Source organism: Gossypium raimondii, chromosome 2 (assembly GCF_025698545.1).
Source record: "Gossypium raimondii isolate GPD5lz chromosome 2, ASM2569854v1, whole genome shotgun sequence".
NCBI classification, from domain to species: domain Eukaryota; kingdom Viridiplantae; phylum Streptophyta; class Magnoliopsida; order Malvales; family Malvaceae; genus Gossypium; species Gossypium raimondii.
The window spans coordinates 45,088,113-45,106,401 of NC_068566.1; the positions used below are offsets into that span (position 1 = coordinate 45,088,113).

General features: G+C 33.3%; 3 protein-coding genes across 3 annotated transcripts; 1 reads left to right on the forward strand and 2 right to left on the reverse strand.

Annotated features, from left to right (window-relative positions):
• Positions 1-1,059: 1,059 nt before the first annotated feature.
• Positions 1,060-4,515, reverse strand: LOC105789093 (heat shock protein 90-1). The gene is made up of 4 exons (XM_012616325.2): positions 4,196-4,515; positions 3,371-3,512; positions 2,960-3,240; positions 1,060-2,864 (listed from the first exon to the last, which is right to left on the reverse strand). Exons 1-4 carry the CDS (start codon positions 4,337-4,339, stop codon positions 1,308-1,310), a joined length of 2,124 nt encoding a protein of 707 aa, XP_012471779.1. The 5' UTR covers positions 4,340-4,515; the 3' UTR covers positions 1,060-1,307.
• Positions 4,516-8,228: 3,713 nt separating this feature from the next.
• Positions 8,229-12,295, forward strand: LOC105789096 (mitogen-activated protein kinase 4). The gene is made up of 6 exons (XM_012616328.2): positions 8,229-8,700; positions 9,455-9,584; positions 10,347-10,484; positions 10,878-11,210; positions 11,569-11,752; positions 11,841-12,295. Exons 1-6 carry the CDS (start codon positions 8,534-8,536, stop codon positions 12,011-12,013), a joined length of 1,125 nt encoding a protein of 374 aa, XP_012471782.1. The 5' UTR covers positions 8,229-8,533; the 3' UTR covers positions 12,014-12,295.
• An 8-nt stretch (positions 12,296-12,303) lies between these two features.
• LOC105789095 (probable polygalacturonase) lies at positions 12,304-14,525 on the reverse strand. The gene is made up of 6 exons (XM_012616327.2): positions 14,160-14,525; positions 13,791-14,078; positions 13,585-13,705; positions 13,335-13,509; positions 13,163-13,233; positions 12,304-13,081 (listed from the first exon to the last, which is right to left on the reverse strand). Exons 1-6 carry the CDS (start codon positions 14,190-14,192, stop codon positions 12,414-12,416), a joined length of 1,356 nt encoding a protein of 451 aa, XP_012471781.1. The 5' UTR covers positions 14,193-14,525; the 3' UTR covers positions 12,304-12,413.
• Between the last annotated feature and the right edge of the window lie 3,764 nt (positions 14,526-18,289).

The window sequence follows — 18,289 nt, forward strand, 5'->3', positions numbered from 1 at the left end:
TTTTGACAAACAAATCTTTGGATAAAATTAAGTTGTTGGCAAAAGTATGAATTTATATTGAAGGGATTAGTTAATTAATTTTGTTTAGTGTTTATATATAAATACATATCAAGTATTTAAAATAGAGTTTGTATGAGATTAATTTTAAATATGCAATTTTATAGTGGTTTATTGAAAACTAAAAATGGAGTAATTAAAATTTAAAAGGGTCAACGCGTCGTTAGCCTCTCAAGTATTCGGTTTTTCTTATTAATAGGAATCTTTTTCTTTTTCATGGTGTAATTTGGAGCGACCTGTTCAAGTTTTTTATAGTTGGGTACAATAGAATGAGTTGAGTCATAATGGAGCTAAGCTAAATGATCATGCATTTGGTACTAACAGTCTTGTGAGGTAATTGGGTGCATTTATTTGCATGCCTATTCAATATGGTTATGATTCGTATTGATAATTTAGAAGTAGTTTGAGCCCTACAAGATAATATATTGTTGAAGTCGAGTATTACAGTGTTAAAGAAGGTCTAACGGATCATGAGAACTGAAAGGTGATGGTTAATTCAGCATCTTCTTAGAGAAGATAATCGAGTTACTGATTATTTAACTAAATTGAGTTTAAAATAGAGGACAAGCTTACAGATTTATGATAAAGTCTATGATAGTGCACTAAAAATTCTAAATCAAGAGAAAACTAGAGATATTTTTGGTCAATGTAAATTGATGTAATTTTTTTTTTCAAAAAGAAAATTTTGTATGAAGATTTAAGATTTAAAGGTTGTTTCTGCTATATGATTTTTTTAATTTGATGTTTTTTTTTTGTTTCTGCTATATGATTTCCTCAGGGAACAAATTTTTTAAAGAACACAATTACACGTTTAACCGCATTACTTTAGTGTGTAGCAAAAGCTTTATCTCTCTCACGGTTGAAAACGAAGATCCCTTGAAAAATAGGGTTTCTTACTTTTTCGTTCCACAATTGACTTATAGTGGCATAGATTGATTTGCTCCTCAATGTTGAGCGTCGTTTACCATGAACTCTTCTATAGACTGAAACCTGAAAAAAATATTAAGAAAGAAACGGTCCAACAATTTATTGCCCCAATGACATAGCTCAAGCTAACATTAGGCTGCTAGAAAACTGAAAATGCACTCATTAAAGCTCTAATACCAGACATAACATCTCAACATGGAACCACCCATGAAACCCTAAAACTAAAACTAGACACCCACCGGAACCCGACACTCAGCGACGAGCTTTGTAGGTATATGTACTAATGAACAGATTTTTATAGTGTTTACGTATTTATTAGCTGTTCAGTCGACCTCTTCCATCTTGCTTTCTTCATTGCCCTCTTCCTCCAAAGATGGCATATCGACATCATCAGCACCACCAGTGTCATCATCATCAATGCTTAAACCCAGCTTCAACATCCTATGAATCCTTCCTGCAAATGTGTTGGGATCATCCAAGCTGAAACCTGAAGTCAAGAGAGCAGTTTCATATAGCAGCAACACTAAGTCCTTCACTGATTTGTCATTTTTGTCTACCTCGGCTCTTTTCCTTAGCTCCTCCATTATGCCATTGTCCGGGTTGATTTCCATAGTTTTCTTACTAGACATGTAAGCACTCATGCTATTGTCCCTAAGAGCTTGAGCCTTCATGATCCTCTCCATGTTGGCAGTCCAACCATATTCACCAGTGACCAAACAACAAGGAGAGTCAACGATTCTGTCGGACACAACAACCTTCTCGACTTTGTCACCTAGAATTTCTTTGATCGTCTTGCAAAGGTTCTCAAACGACTTTTTCTTCTCCTCCTTCTTCTTCTTCTCATCTTCAGACTCTTCATCGAGTTTGAGTCCTTCCTTTGTAGCAGAGACCAGCTTTTTCCCATCGTATTCCTTCAATTGTCCAACAGCGTATTCGTCGATAGCATCAACCATGAACAACACTTCATATCCTCTCTTCTTGAGTTTTTCAAGGAATGGTGAGTTCTCAACAGCTTTCTTGCTTTCACCAGTGATATAATAGATATCCTTTTGGCCTTCCTTCATCCTAGTGACATAATCTTTCAAGCTGGTCATCTCATCACCACTCTTCGTAGAATGAAACCGAAGCAAGTCGGCAAGTTTACTCCTGTTTTGGCTATCTTCATGAATACCAAGCTTGATGTTCTTAGAGAAAGCATCATAGAACTTAGCATAGTCCTCTTTGTTTTCAGCAATCTCAAAGAACATCTCAAGGCATTTCTTCACTAGATTCTTCCTAATCACTTTAAGAATCTTGTTCTGTTGCAACGTTTCACGAGAGATGTTCAATGGGAGATCATCAGAGTCCACAACACCTTTCACAAATGACAGATACTCAGGAATGAGTTCTTCACAGTTGTCCATGATAAACACCCTCCTAACATACAGCTTAATGTTGTTCAGCTTCTTCCTCGTGTCAAAAAGATCAAATGGGGCTCTCCTCGGAACAAACAGAATAGCTTTGAATTCGAGCTGCCCCTCGACAGAGAAGTGCTTCACTGCAAGGTGATCCTCCCAATCATTTGTGAGACTCTTGTAGAACGATGCATATTCCTCCTTTGTTATCTCCTCCGGTTTTCTTAACCAAATTGGTTTTTGCTTGTTAATGAGTTGCCACTCATGAGTCACCTCTTTAACCTTCTTCTTCTTTTTCTTGTCTTTGTCTTTGTCCTCGTCAATATCCTCCACATCACCTTCGTTCTCCTTCTTTGTCTCCTCATCTTCATCATCACTGACCTCCTTTTCAGTAGTTTTCTCAGTCCATAGGTAAATTGGATAGCTGATAAACTCGGAATGTTTCTTCACAAGATCTTTTATCCTCCTTTCCTCCAAGTACTCCAACTACATTATATGTAATACAAACAAAAATCAATACCAAGAACTATGTTTAAAAAGGTTGAATTGTACCATAGAACTGACATCAAATTTCAACTCACCTGATCATCTTTAAGGAAGAGGGTGATCTTGGTACCTCGACCAAGAGGTTCACCACTCACATCACGGGTAACAGTGAAAGACCCACCAGCTTGTGACTCCCATACGTATTGTTCATCATCATTGTGCTTTGTGGTGACAATCACCTTCTCTGCTACCAAGTAAGCCGAATAAAACCCTACTCCAAATTGACCAATCATGCTCACATCGGCTCCAGCTTGCAATGCCTCCATGAACTCCTTTGTTCCAGACCTCGCAATTGTTCCCAAATTATTCACCAACTCTGAACAAGAACATTTGAGTTACTAGTCCAATTCGAATGGATAAAATAAAACAATGTTAACGAAAATTAACATATATATTGATACAGGTAGTTCAATAGAAATGATTGAACAGAATGTTAAATTATGTACCTGCTTTGGTCATGCCAACACCGCTATCAACAATGGAAAGAGTTTTGTTAGCTTTATCCGGGATGATTCTGATAAAGAGCTCAGGCTGAGCATCGAGCTTGCTTTTGTCTGTTAAGCTCTCAAATCTTATCTTATCCAATGCCTATGAAAAACCAAAACCAAAACTCTTCAGATTCTTATATCAAAAATAGAAAAATAACAGACCAAAATCAGAATTCTCTATGTTATTTTCACCGTAGCCAAACAGACAATGGCCAGCAAAATACACACGAAACAGAAAAACTTGATGCTCAAATATCATTAAAAATTTGTTTATCACAAGAAAATGGAATGAACATGAGAAATTAAATCCCTAAGAAAAAATTCTTTTCCTATGATTTTTTTTCTCGGCGAACAAATAGAAACATAAAACCATGGCAGTAAATAAATATATGTAGAGAAAAATAATGAAAGAATATAAATCAAAACATCATGATTCTTAGATCAAATATATCGGTTTCTCTCTCACAGTAAAAACAAACAAACTTGAAGAATAGAAATTAGTATATTAAAACCAGAATTCTCTCTGTTTTTTTCTCGGTATAATGCAATAGCCAGAAAAAAAAAAATACACAAACATCGTCAACTTGCTGTTCAAACTTCATATATTTAAAAAGCCAAAGTACGAAAATAAAACGAAACATCTTGAAACTAACAGTAATCAAATAAAAAGCACAAATTCCTAATAAAAAAAACTTCTCCTCTGATATTTTTCTCAGCGAACAAACAGAAACATAAAACAAAGAAAGTAAAAGAAGAAAATAAACAAGCGATATATGTACTTACATCAGATGAGTTGCTGATGATCTCACGAAGGAAGATCTCTTTGTTACTGTAAAAAGTATTGATGATCAAGCTGAGTAGTTGATTGATCTCCGCTTGGAAAGCGAAGGTCTCCGACTCTGCTCCTCCCATATGCACGTCCGCCATCACTTTCAGATCAAACGATCAGCGAAACGAAGAATTGAGATACCGAGCGCACGATTGAAGATGCTGTTGCGATCTCACTAGAATATTACTACGATCGATTCTTGTTGTTTCTCAAAATTTGGCTTTGGATTCGTATGATAAACTGAGATTTTACAGAGGTGAAATTTATATAGGGAGAGAAGATAAGCTGGAAGGTTTTGGAATCGGTTTTTTGCGCGGGTTCTAGACTTCTCTTTCGTTTTCTAAACTTAAGTGTTTTCCCTGTTTTGCCCCTTCATTCATAACTGCAGCATTGTGGATCCAGAATCTTCTTTTGGTAAATTTACTAAATTGATCAAAACGGCGTCGTTCCACGTGGCTCTCCAAGAAAATTAAAATTATTTAAGCAACTATTAAAAAATTATAATTTTTTCATTTAAAATTTATTTTTCTAGGGTGATATAAAATTATTTTTGCTGGGATATTGTTGATTTTAGGTAAGATTTTATTAATTTTAATTTTAAGAAAATTTTCTCAACTGATACACCAGAATATAGAATAGTTAACCTTATTCTAAAGTCTTTATATATAAGTAAATATGTTTGTACCAAATATATATATAATTATGCAATGGGGGTGTCATTTTTCAATTTGATAATTTCTTTCAAAACTTTCAAGTCTAAAAGTAAATCTAGTCGATCAATACCTATGTGATTTTCATGTTTTTAAATGAACAAATTTAAACTTGAAAAGGATCTTTTTTATTCTCAAAGTATGAGGGGCAAAGGGATTGATCGAGAAAGATCTCTTGTTCTTATAATAAGTTCGTGTGATTGGATCCGCAAATGTTTGGTAAAAGAAATCTTCTCTTTTGAGAATAATCAAAAATGAAAAGTGTTCGATTGGAACATAAAAACATGACTAAATTTGTTCTAGTTACTCTTCGGGACAGAGTGGAAGAAGGGAGAAGATTCTCAAACGAGAAAAAGGACCCAATAACTTCGAAAGAATTGAAAGAGGAGCCGTATGAAGTGAAAATCTCATGTACAGTTCTGTAAAGTGGCAGTAAAGGTGAATTTTCAAGTTTAAAACAACATACTTTCAAATTTTCATGTTCTAGTGACTTTACCAAAAATATCTTCATATATTTTAAATTGTTCAAATCTATTTTGGAAAGAACAAATTGATTGATTTATTATGTATAAAAAATAAACTCCTCTAGAAAATTCTTGAGGAGATTTTATTGTTTTTTTATCAAATTTCTCATCAAATCGTTTATTTCTACAAATAACACCTTTTTTCACAAAATTTAGGTTCTATTTTCATCTCAATAGTTATTTCTTTAGCACAAGTCATAGCATTTTGAAATTTAACTAACATATCTTTTTTGTAAAGAATTTCTCCATAATGCCCATGGACAATTGCTCCCGGAGTCACCAAATAAGGCTTAGCCGATCTTATTACTATAGAATCAACTTGAGCAATAAAAACTTGACCCGATTTTAGGCATGGTTTGCTTTTGGCTATACATACATTTTCACAAATAAACTGCTCAAGACTAATTATTCTGGACATTTCTTCACAATAATTATGATGATAATGATGATGGGGAAAATACCAATTCAAATTGACTGCATTCAAAAAGATGATATGGCATGGATTGAAATTATAAATTCTCCCATTTTCAGCTATTAAATAATAGTTAAAGTACTTGAAAAGCCTGTTTTAAATTGTCAAGCTCCAAATATTTCGCTACCAAAGTCTGATTATGAGTTATTAAAGGGTAAAATGATAAATAAAAATTTGCAATTTTAGGGATTGTTCCTAAAAGGTCCAATAAATTCTTAATTGGAATTAGAGGACGACTTTCTCAATATATTAGTGACAATGATTTAAGAATTAATAGTTATTTCTAAATCAATTATTTAATAATATTTTTTCTAAATCAATCCATAAACTCATTAGTAATATACTAATTATTTATTTCATATTTTTAAGCTTTATATTAAGATTTTTCCAATCATTAGTACTTTCACTAGTTGGTTTACTTGTATTAAGCATACCATTTAACAAATTATAACAAATACAAAATGTTTTATCCAAGTCTTTGGAATAAACTAACTTTTGAATATAAGGTGTAACTGAAAAGTGTTTCACAAATTAGATATCCTTAGGAGAATCTATATCAACAACTTTAATAGGACATTTTTTTACTAAAAGGTCTTTCAAGCTTGTATCAACAAATTTCAGGTAAAACCGAATTAATTCGGTCGGGGTCGGTTAATTCAGTTCGAAACTGATTCGTTAACCAAAAATTTATATTTTTTATATACATTTTACATATATTAAATTCGGTTAATTCAGTTAATTTGATTAATTATTTATATGTTTTATACTTGTTTTAACCAAAAAAAAAAGAACATATAAATTTCATTGAATTAACTGAAAAATTTAATTCGGTCCGATTAACGATTAAAGGTTTAAGAGATTTGATTAATTTAATTAATGATAATTCAGATCGATTAACCAATTGAACACCCTAATCATAGGAATTGAATCATCTAATTCATCGGCTTGTTTATCTTCATAATGAGTTTTTGTTAACTAATAACTCTTCCTCTTCTACAACTTCTTCCAAAATCTCATCAATATCTATATCTACATTATTAACTTGTTCATTCACAGGAATAATCACCAAAAAATTTCAATATACTTTTCTTAGAATTTGTTACAAATTTATGGAGAGCTACCTTTGAGATTTTATTAATACTTCAACTACTTCTCTCTTTCGAGTTTTGAATAACCATATTCATATCTTTTGATGGGATATATCTTAAAATTATACATGAACTTTGATTTAATATGTAATCGTACATATGAACTTTAATTTGGTGCAATTATACACATAAAACTCTAATTGTGGTTCAAATGTATACTTAAAACTTTAATTTTGTTTTAATCATACACATTTAAAGAATATATAAACACAAAATGATGTTATATCAATAATTATGTTAATAATTTATAAGAATTGAATCAAATTAAAATTTCATGTATAAAATTCTACATTAAACCGTAATTCATGTATAGTTTGAGATTTATCCATTTTTGGTTGACATCTTTTAATTTTTAATATATGATCGATATCTATTAAAAAAATCAATATAAACAATGATATTGATTATACGACAAAAGAAAAATTAAATCAACCAATAATCCGAATCAGGTAAAATATGAACTAATAATATAACTTCAAAGTTAGAATAATACAACATAATTAAAAGTTCATTTTGGTTACTTAAAAAATCGTTGCAATTTCATCATTGTTATTAGAGAACGTTTTCATTTAAGTCATCCAAGCATTAAATTCTTACCAATAGTTAATTGTGCACACGCCAAATCATGTCTACATTTTCATTTTGGTTACTAAACTTATAGGTCGATTTTATTTTGATCACCCAAAAATTATTTTTAAAGTACAGGTGGAGGTAAAAAAATTGAAATGAAAAGCAATAGAAATTAAAATAAAACATTAAAAGTTATTTTCTTCGAAAATTTTGATAATTTTTTAATATATTATTTTGATAATTTTAATCCTTCTTACATTATTTTATATTTCTTATAAATTATTAGGGATTTTTAATTAATAAAAAAGTCAACAAAAGCTTAATTATAAATTAAGAAGCGGTAGTTCGCAATTAATGAAATGTACGGGACACCACTTCAAAAATAAAATAAAAAAAGAAATGTACGGGACACATGACACGCAACCGTACACGTGGCACAATATCACTGGCATGATAAAGATAATAAAGAAATAAAAAAATCAGTCCCTCTCTACTAAAATAACTATTAGCCTTTTTTTTTTCAAAATAAAAAAAAATTATTTATTTGTAAATCTTAAGAAAAGTCTTACTTTTTTCACGGATTTTCAAACAAAAACAAAAAATTTCAAAACAACCCCACTCTTCTCTGAATCTCAGAAAGCCAGGAAACCAAGAAAAAAAAGCTTAAAAACCCAACATTTGGCAACCAAACAGTAATTGGAAAACACAACAATAGTAGCCGACAATGCTTCTTCAGATATAACGCTGAAATAAAACAAACCCAGCTTTTGAAACAAAGAATTGTTTTTTTTTTTCATTTGGTTTCAAGCTTAGTAGGTGGGTGAGGCTGAAAGAGGGGGGAAAAAGGGGTTAAAATATTGAACAGGAAATGGCAAGTACAAAAGAGTCAAGTTCAGAGGGAAGTAACATCAAGGGCGTGCACACTCATGGAGGTCAATATGTTCAGTACAATGTATACGGTAACTTATTTGAGGTTTCCAGTAAGTACGTTCCTCCTCTTCGTCCAATCGGTAGAGGTGCTTATGGCATTGTTTGGTAAGTTTGTTTTTTCGAAAGTTATTTGTTTATGCTAGTTTTAATGTTTTTTCTTGAAATATTTGATGGGTTTTTGTTCTTTTTCTGGTTAATTGATCCTTTTGTTGAATCATAAAGAAGTTCCTTTTTTTCTTCCTGTTTTGGTTTTGTGGATAATATGTTTTGTGTAGTTATGGTTAAGTAAATATCTTTCTTCTTCATCTGCTGACTTTTAATGTTAGGGATGTTGGGTTTTTAGCTATAATAAAGATTCTTTCATGGCAAGCTTAAAGTTTGTCCTTGATGTAGTTGCTAAACTCACTGGCTAATGATTGTTGAATAGATGGCATGATTTGGGGGATTCCTTTATTATTATTATTAATGATTTTCTTTCTTTGATCTCAGTTGGCACATGATAGAATCAGTTTGATTTTATGAATAAATAGGTAGCATATCTAATCTTATAGCATAAATTAATTTATTTATGTTCATCATAGTTCTTGTTGTAAGTGTCTGTTATATGTAATTTGACTTTTTAGTGAGTGTGGTTTAAGCACAAGATTTTGAACTTATAGGTTTTGGGACGCTTCAAAGAGGATTCTGCCCTGTTGTAGTTAAGGAAAAAAAAAAGGAGAAAACAATGAAATGATGTTTTGCTTATGCCTGGAAAGTATCTTATAGAACTTTCTTGTGTTTCCATAAATGGCTTGTCATTTTGATACTTTGTTAGTGTGGCGGTGAATTATGTGAGTTCTATTTCTTTTGTCCTTTTCAGTGCTGCTGTTAATTCACAGACCCGCGAGGAGGTTGCTATTAAGAAGATTGGCAATGCATTCGATAATAGGATAGATGCCAAAAGGACGTTGAGAGAAATTAAGCTTCTTTGTCACATGGACCACGAAAATGTAAGACAGGTTCTAATGTTGCCATCCCTTTCTTTAACATGTCCTTGGAGAATAGGCAATTAAGAAAGAGTATATCTTTTGTATCCCCACTTCCCGGCTCCCCCTTTAATAGAGCTCATAAGTACTTGGTTTCTATGACTCACTGTTTGCATTTCCTTCGCATTTCTTGCATTTTTTTTCTTTGGCATTCTTTGATTTTTTGTTGACATTGTAGTACTTAGGAACACCATGTGCATTCTATTGATAATGTCTTAGCAACTAATGAGATGGCTATCTTTTTTCTTTTTTTGGGTATTCTCCATGTCTATTTTACGCTTCATGTTCTCAATAATGTCATCTCCAAGGTTTGAACTTGCGTTCTCCTTTGGGAGTGCAATATGCCTTACTACTGCACCTAACACTTGTTGGTAACGAGTTGGCTATCTAATGCTGCATGAAAGCTGTTTATTAGCTGGCGTTCATGTTGGTGTTCATGAATTATGGTGCTTATATCTGGATTGCTTGTTTGGAAATCAAAGGGAGGGATTGTGATTTGCAATTGGAGCTAACATGATTACACTGTTTATTCTTTTAGCATTTTAATAACAAAAAACTTCTTAATTACATATAAAACAGGACATGTTCAATGGGAACTATATATCCCCTCTAATTGAGTGAATTGATCAGCACAAGTGAACATGCTTACTGCGAGTCAGTTTATTCTTGTAGCAATCTGCTGTATATTTATCATGCCTGGAACTATTATCAATTCTCTTCCTTTAGGTTATTGCCATCAAGGACATCATTCGACCACCAAAAAAGGATGCCTTCAATGATGTTTACATTGTTTATGAATTGATGGACACTGATCTTCACCAGATAATTCGCTCTGATCAACCATTGACAGACGATCATTGTCAGGTTTGAATGAAACAGTTTTTGGGGGCATTTATGTTACTGATATATCTTTTCTTCTTTAATTACTTAACCAACTAGTTCTTTCTTGTAAAGGGTTCATCACATAGGGGGACTTGATGTAGTTTGCATGGAATTTTAAAAAAAAACTATTATCATTCTTCCGCGAAAACCTTGATTGCTTTGAAATCAAATGGAGGAAACAACAATACTGCATGGCAGCTGTTGACTAGATATGTGCAGCAACCTTAAAAAAGAAATAGAATCTGAATTTCTGCCCTGAAATTTGTTGCACTTATCTATTACTTGCAATTGAAATATTTCTGCATGTCTACTATACCTTGGTTTTGTTTGACAATGCATAAAGCATGACACTGATACTGAATGAAACCTCTGCAGTACTTTTTATATCAGTTGTTACGGGGGCTGAAGTATGTGCACTCTGCCAATGTTTTGCATCGTGACCTTAAGCCAAGCAATCTGCTGTTGAATGCAAATTGTGACCTTAAAATTGGAGACTTCGGATTGGCAAGAACAACATCTGAAACAGATTTCATGACAGAATATGTTGTCACTCGATGGTACCGAGCACCAGAGTTGCTTCTTAGTTGTTCAGAATACACTGCTGCCATTGATATTTGGTCTGTTGGTTGCATACTTGGTGAAATCATGACGAGAGAACCTCTATTTCCAGGCAAAGATTATGTTCATCAACTGAGACTCATCACAGAGGTAGTCAACTTCTGCCGACGTAATCTCACTATGGCCTTACATGATCTATGATATTGCTTCAAGATGCAAAACAATGGCTGACGTGCTTTAAAATTTTGTTTTACATCCTTCTTTATCCCTAAAAGTCATTTTGAGCATTTCATTTCTGGTTGCTGTTTCTCATCAGTGATTCATAGTCTCCTACCGAATATAAGTCTAGAGAGGCATTGTCTCTGCCCATGCATGACCCTGATGGTGTGAAAGTCTTCATAGGTTATATCATTGTGTATCTTCTTGCATATTTTTAGCAACCTCTCTGGCCTTCTTTTTAATGCAGTTCGTTAATGTTCTTAACATTGTAATTCTTTTTAAAAAAAAGTTGATAGGTTCACCCGATGACGCTAGTCTTGGATTTCTCCGAAGTGATAATGCCCGTAGGTACGTCAGACAACTTCCACAGTGTAGGAAACAACAGTTTTCAGCTAGGTTCCCAAATATGTCAGCTGGTGCTGTTGATTTGCTAGAAAAAATGCTTGTATTTGACCCTGACCGACGAATTACAGGTACAAACCAAGAAATAGAGTTCTTTATGGTTACCCCACTTTTCAACCTCTACGTACTTATGATTATTTTCTTAAATCTATTATGCAGTTGATGAGGCACTTAGCCACCCATACTTGGCATCTCTTCATGATATCAACGACGAACCTGTTTGTGCCAGGCCTTTTATTTTCGATTTTGAGCAATTATCATGCAGTGAAGATCACATCAAAGAGCTTATTTGGAGGGAATCTGTAAAATTCAATCCAGATCCAATCCATTAAGAGAAATCAATCTCCCATGTAGAAATATACTGGGAAAGGCTTCTTTCCGCGGAATTCCCTATGTGACATTGTTCTTCATTGTTCATGGGAGTCCTTGTCAGTCGAGTCGAACCATAACTAAAGTACAAGGAGGATGATCTTTTAGTTTCTTATGTTATCATAGACAGACATAGAACTTCCTTCTTGATATATGTAATGGAAATTCAAGAGCTCAGTGCAAAGATAATGAATGTTGTATTGATCAATGGTTTTATTTTAGGTTGATTTTAGATACTTCTTTAACTCGAGCCTTCCAGTAATCATTGTTTCTTACATAAATTATGTAATTTCATTTTACATAAAAGAAATTAATATCTTGACTTTATATTGTCACAAATTTTCTGTATAAACACATATAGACTTACACTATGGCACTTGTGAAGCTGTCCTCTGGGAAATTGCAGGCATTATCTGGCCCTTGATCGGTCAGCAGATTGCAAGGCTGAGGTGTAACATTACTTGATACCCCAGCAATCTCAGTGCAATTCCATTGAATCTTCTTTGGCTTTTGTGTTAATCCGATGGTTGTATTGGATATACAAATCCCAGAAAATGGATGGCCTGGAATTCCCTCCAACCTAGCTGCCATGGTTACATTCTCGGCAACGACGTCACGGAAATTGATATTTTGTATAACAGGGATTGCATTAGGATCATAATCGTTGTCGGGGTGAGAACCGTAGTTCCCTGCCATCCAAAACACCATTTTCATGGTTTTCATAGTCATCCTTCTTACATATATGTCCTTGACATAGTTTCCTCTTCCTACAGCGGTTTTGATCCTAACAGCCGACTCGGAATTAATGCCTGTTATGTCTTCGGCCCTAACATCCTCAATTCCGCCAGACATCTCACTGCCTAGTGCAATCACTGCACTGAATGGAGAAATGCATGTGAGCCGTCTGATCACTAGCTGCTTCGTTGGCATACCAAACTTGATACCGTACTCATCCCAGCCACTCTTAACAGCTACACAATCGTCTCCAGAAACAATGTAGCAGTCCTCGATCCGGGTATTCGTGCAAGAATCTGAAGAAAAACAAGAACCCTTTTAACACCAATGAAGAAGCTTCAAATGCGTATAGCCCGATTCAATGTCCGGTTTCTCACCTGGGTTGATCCCATCGGTGTTCGGAGAAGTTACTGGTGCGAGGATCGTTAATCCTTGAACGACAACATTGCTGCATTTTAATCACAAGCAATGTTAGAACACGATATAGACACATCAGCATACCGAGGAACATGAAACCGTAAACTAGCAAACTAAAGGGGGCAAATAAACCTGCTATAAACAGGATGAACATTCCAGGAAGGAGAATTCATCAATGTGAGATTAGAGATTTGGACTTCATTTGAATACATGATCTCAATAAGGTAAGGCCTGGTGTATTTCAACTCTCCCTTATGGAATTTGTTCCACCAGGTAACACCCTGACCATCAATAGTGCCATTATCACCTGCAACATACAGTCCATATTATAGTAATTGGATGAAACTATGATGTTGTTATAGATGATTACGGTTCTCGGTACCTGTTATCACGACATCAGTGAGGTTGGTTCCGAAAATAAGACTGATATATCTTCCACCATCGGCATCCCTTCCTCGACCATAGGATGGTAAAGGATCAATGACAGCCCATTCACTCTCATCCTGGCATAAGTTTAGGGTAGCCTTCAACATCTATATATGTGTATATGTATATAAAAAACGTATATTGGCATGGGGAGTTTGTAACCTGCGAAGCAAGAAGAGTAGCATCCTTGTGGATATGCAAAGTGAAATGGCTGGTAAGGCTAAAACTACCAGTTAGCCATTTTCCTGGTGGAACAAAGAGTAAAGACCCACCATCTGATGCATATTGGCTGAGGTTAAAAATGGCAGCTTGAAAAGCCTTCGTATTTGATGTTACTCCATCACCAACCCCTCCAAAGTCTGTCAATGAAGCACTGTACTTTCTGCTTTCAACACCATTTATGTTGATCAAAACCAGAACTATTCCAAGCAAAAGTATGGTATCAAGAACCTGCAGATTAAAGCAAAGGAAAATTTTCAGAAGGATAGAGAAATGTAAGGACTAAAATGGAAAGAGTTTTATTTTGGTTACCTGGTTTCTTCTTTGGATTGTCCACATCTCCATTAAACCATAAAAATAATATTGGTTTTTTGTTTATGGCAGAGGGGTGCTAGGAGTTTAAATAGAGATCGAGGTTTAAAGCACTAAGGAACCTTCAACAAATTACAATTCAGATCCCCCCAAATAGTTTGAAGTTTCACATAGCCCCTTCAACAAATTTCACTTTTCCCTTAATACATGGGGTATGGTTAGTTTTTCTTTAGAGAATTCAAACATGTGATGATTTCATTTCCTTAATAAACACCCTTTGCCAATGTTTCTTCAAAAGAATCGGACCGGTGTTCGAGTCGGGATAAGAGAACACAGATTCAAACACTAAAATCAATATGGTTAGAAAAACTAACCACAAACCCTGAAAGAATCTGTCTTTATAAATAGTAAAACCATATCAGTAACTTCAATGGCATTGCCAATGCCAACCCGTGAACATTTCCTTATCTCATGTCGTACCTTTTTCCTCACGGACCAAGCTTAACAACTCGTCGTCATCATCATTCAATAATTCAAGGAAACAAAGTTCCTTTTTCATGGAAATTTATATATATATATACTGGGATTCCATTAAAGTTATTAAAAATTCTTGTGGGATTATTTTTCACCTTTATTGCCTGTATGGGGAAATTACTCAATATAAGACAAAAACTCCCATCATTTTATTTTATTTTTATTAAGAGAAAAAACATGAACCATAAGCATCAGTCACGAGAACTGAACTTTTTAGCTAAGCAACAAGACAAGTTGGAATTCAAAATTCATGTATTTGTGTTGGTTGGTTGCTAAGTGATGACCCCCCCATTTTTGTTTAGTGGATGTGGGGACTCATTGTGCAAAAACTGGAATTATCCATTGATGACCATTTTGTGATAACTTACAAGGTATTGATATACAGGCATTTCACTCCAAGATATATATGTATGTACTTTGTTTTCTTGGCGTTTACACCAAGTAGAGCAAACATTGAATGGAAACTTTCTCGCTAATTAAGAAGCTAAATTCTTTTCCCTTTGTGTTGATTTACATAGTGTTTAGGGAAAGATTGGTTAAACTGCTTGACAGATACCCATACTATAGATATAGATTGAAGAACAAATTAATCCGAACCAAAGAGGTAAAGTTTCAAATAGTAATAAATTTTAATGCTTAAAATACTGACTTTATCTTGTGAGGTGGAAAAAAGTTAATATTTTAAAACATGATAATGATTAAGTTGCTTTTTTTTTTCCGCACGCACATGACGAGTCAATAGGTAAATATTAGGAGTCATATTTGTCCATTTTACTCAAAAATGGGTAAATTAGTCATTATACATCATTTCAAAGAGCGAATTAGTATTTTTTGTTAAAAACTGCATCTATTTTTACTATTAAAAACAATATAGTTGATGAAATAGCTATACAGTTACATATGGTATGCCACGTGTACCTCATGCTAACATACAGTGATTAGTTTTTAACAGTAGAAGATGAGATTTTCAATAGAATGACCAATTATCACTTTCATCTAACATACAGGGATTAATTTACCTAAGTTTTGAATAAAGGAGGCAAAATGCAATCCCACTCCTAGTACAAAGGCCTCCACGGTACTTTTACCCGAGTCAATATCTTTTAAGGTTCAATTTTACCTATTTGTTCCTAAGCCTAAAGCATAAGTACGTGACAATGAATTTAACCAAAAATGTTTAACCAAATATTCGACCTAAAAATCATACCTTTATTAGGCCTAAAAATTTTAGCCCATAATGGTAGAGGTGATTCTCCGTAATTACTAGGTCCAATATAGCGATCTTTTTTTAAAGGTGGGCCTAATATAACGATTTCTTCCACATTAATATTTATTTATATTTACTATATTTATAAGAAAATTATAAAAATGTTGAAAAGTGTAAAAGAGAATTTATGGAACTTAAGGTTGAAAAGTGTTGAAATTTGATTAAATGATGGAATAAATGGACTAAATTGAAAAAAAAAAGTGTAGAATTTTCTACACAATTGGAAGGTCGAACAATAGCAGCTTGGGGCGACAAAAATAAAAGGGAAAGAAAGAGAGGGAGAAAAGAAAGAAAAACCTCCCATGCATTTTTCTTGAGTTTTCCCTTAAAACAATAACTTATTTTCATATCCTAAAGTGCTGTGGAAATATTTTCAATCGTGGAAACAACTTAGATAAAGATGAGAGTGAAGAGAAAGCTTGGGACAGTGAAGAGAAATGTTGATTTCAAGTGAAGAAATAGGTAAGTATTTAATCAAATTAAAATTAGTTTATTTTAATTTGATTATTCGAGTATTTACATTTTAATATGAAATAATTAAATACAATATGATTAAAATTAGTTCAGAGGACATATGATATGTGACAATGAAATGATTTTGGAGTTGCTGGGGGTTCGAATCAGAACCAAGTTGGTGTTGCGGGGGTTAGGAGAGGATTAGGAGAGGAGAAATGGGTTATATAATGTGGTTAATGGAGTTTCGTATATTTTTTAGAGTTATGTGTTGGGAGTTCTGTTTTGGCCTGGAGCTTTGGAATTTATCAAAATACCACGTGTTCTGATTGATTGAAGCTCATTTGAGACTTACTAAGGACTGCAAAAGTGATATGTGAAAGCAAAGGCGTATGTGTAATAATATATGAAAATAAAGATAAAAGTAAACATGCGAATTAAGTGTTAAAAGATATATGTGAATTATGTTCGAGTTATGTCTGTGAAATGAGAGAAAGATTTTGATATGTGAATGTGAAAGTTAATTAGTTAATTTAAATGATTTTATATTTGGAAATGAACTAAAAGTTTAAGCATATTAGTGAAAGAAATTGTGTGAATAAGTGTTATTAAAAATTAATTAAATTGTAAACATATAAAATGGTAAGATTGAATTTAGTTGAGTACTTACTAAGCTATTCACACATAGCTTAACGCGTGGGTGAAAAAAAGTAGATTGAAGATGCGAGAAGTATTGTAAATTTAGACTAAATTAAGGGATTTAACAGGGTTAACAACTGGACTTGAATTTTAAAATTTGAAAAGTAAAAGGATTAAATTCAAAATTTATGAAGAGTACAAGGACTCATGACATATTTTAACCTACTATATATTATTCTAAGGTTAAAACATGCCATAGGTCCCTATACTCTTCACAAATTTGGAATTTAGTCCTACTTTCTAGATTTCAAAATTTAGACCTGTTAATTTTATTTTTATTAAATTGACATTTAGAAATAAAAAAATATTCTTTTGGAAGCAATGGAACTAAAAAATGTCATAATTATCCGAATTTAACAAAATAAATTTAATTGTGTTAATAGTTGGACCTAAACTTTGAAATCGGAAAAGTAAAAAGACTAAAGTCCTAGAAATAAAAATATAGGGACTAAATTCAAAATTTACAAAGAATACAGGGACTTATGACATATTTTAACCTTTTTTCTAACACTGACTCTACTGCACGTGGTTTTCACATAGAATGAGCCAAGGTTTTCAATCTCAGCAGGTCCAGCGCTGGAAATCCATAATCTCTTGGAAATTATGAAGTTCTAATAAAACCATAGATCCAAGAACCCGACAGCTTCTAACATATTTATCTCACAACAATCTCATTTACAGACAAAAACTAAGAAAATTAAAAGCAACAGATAGAAATTTGATGAAACATCACCTTATTCGTCATTCTGCTTTCTCTCTGTACCTGTCATGCAATATGATATTCGACCCTGAGCTAAAAGAATCAACTGTTTGACCATGTGATACAGAATCAAGTATACATAATTTAAAAAGATGGTTGCTTGACCTGTAAGGCAATGAGACAACAATTTGACATTGCTGCAAACATGAACAACCATTAAATATTACATCCATACAGATCAATGCTTCACAAAACATAGGCAATTTGCATATAAGCAAACAAAACCTGTCAGATGAAATGAATTAAAAAAGGGCATACCAGAAACCAGCATCAAGATTCCTAGCAGAAAGCCCTTAGATTATATTTGAAGACCCGCACGAGTAGGTTCGGAATCGTCGTGCATTAAAACCGGTCATCAAAATCATACCATGAAATTAATCTTGTCTAGAGTTGAGCTACAAGGAATCTTTTACAGCC

Coding starts and splice junctions, on each gene's coding strand:
- LOC105789093 (XM_012616325.2), bottom strand. CDS start 4,339: ATGGCGGACGTGCATATGGGAGGAGCAGAGTCGGAGACCTTCGCTTTC. Junction 3,241..3,370: donor TGTTGGCATGACCAAAGCAG/GTACATAATTTA, acceptor GTTCTTGTTCAG/AGTTGGTGAATAATTTGGGA. Junction 2,865..2,959: donor TCTTCCTTAAAGATGATCAG/GTGAGTTGAAAT, acceptor CATATAATGTAG/TTGGAGTACTTGGAGGAAAG.
- LOC105789096 (XM_012616328.2), top strand. CDS start 8,534: ATGGCAAGTACAAAAGAGTCAAGTTCAGAGGGAAGTAACATCAAGGGC. Junction 10,485..10,877: donor TGACAGACGATCATTGTCAG/GTTTGAATGAAA, acceptor AAACCTCTGCAG/TACTTTTTATATCAGTTGTT. Junction 11,753..11,840: donor CCCTGACCGACGAATTACAG/GTACAAACCAAG, acceptor TCTATTATGCAG/TTGATGAGGCACTTAGCCAC.
- LOC105789095 (XM_012616327.2), bottom strand. CDS start 14,192: ATGGAGATGTGGACAATCCAAAGAAGAAACCAG. Junction 13,510..13,584: donor CACTGATGTCGTGATAACAG/GTACCGAGAACC, acceptor TGTATGTTGCAG/GTGATAATGGCACTATTGAT. Junction 13,082..13,162: donor CACCGATGGGATCAACCCAG/GTGAGAAACCGG, acceptor GTTTTTCTTCAG/ATTCTTGCACGAATACCCGG.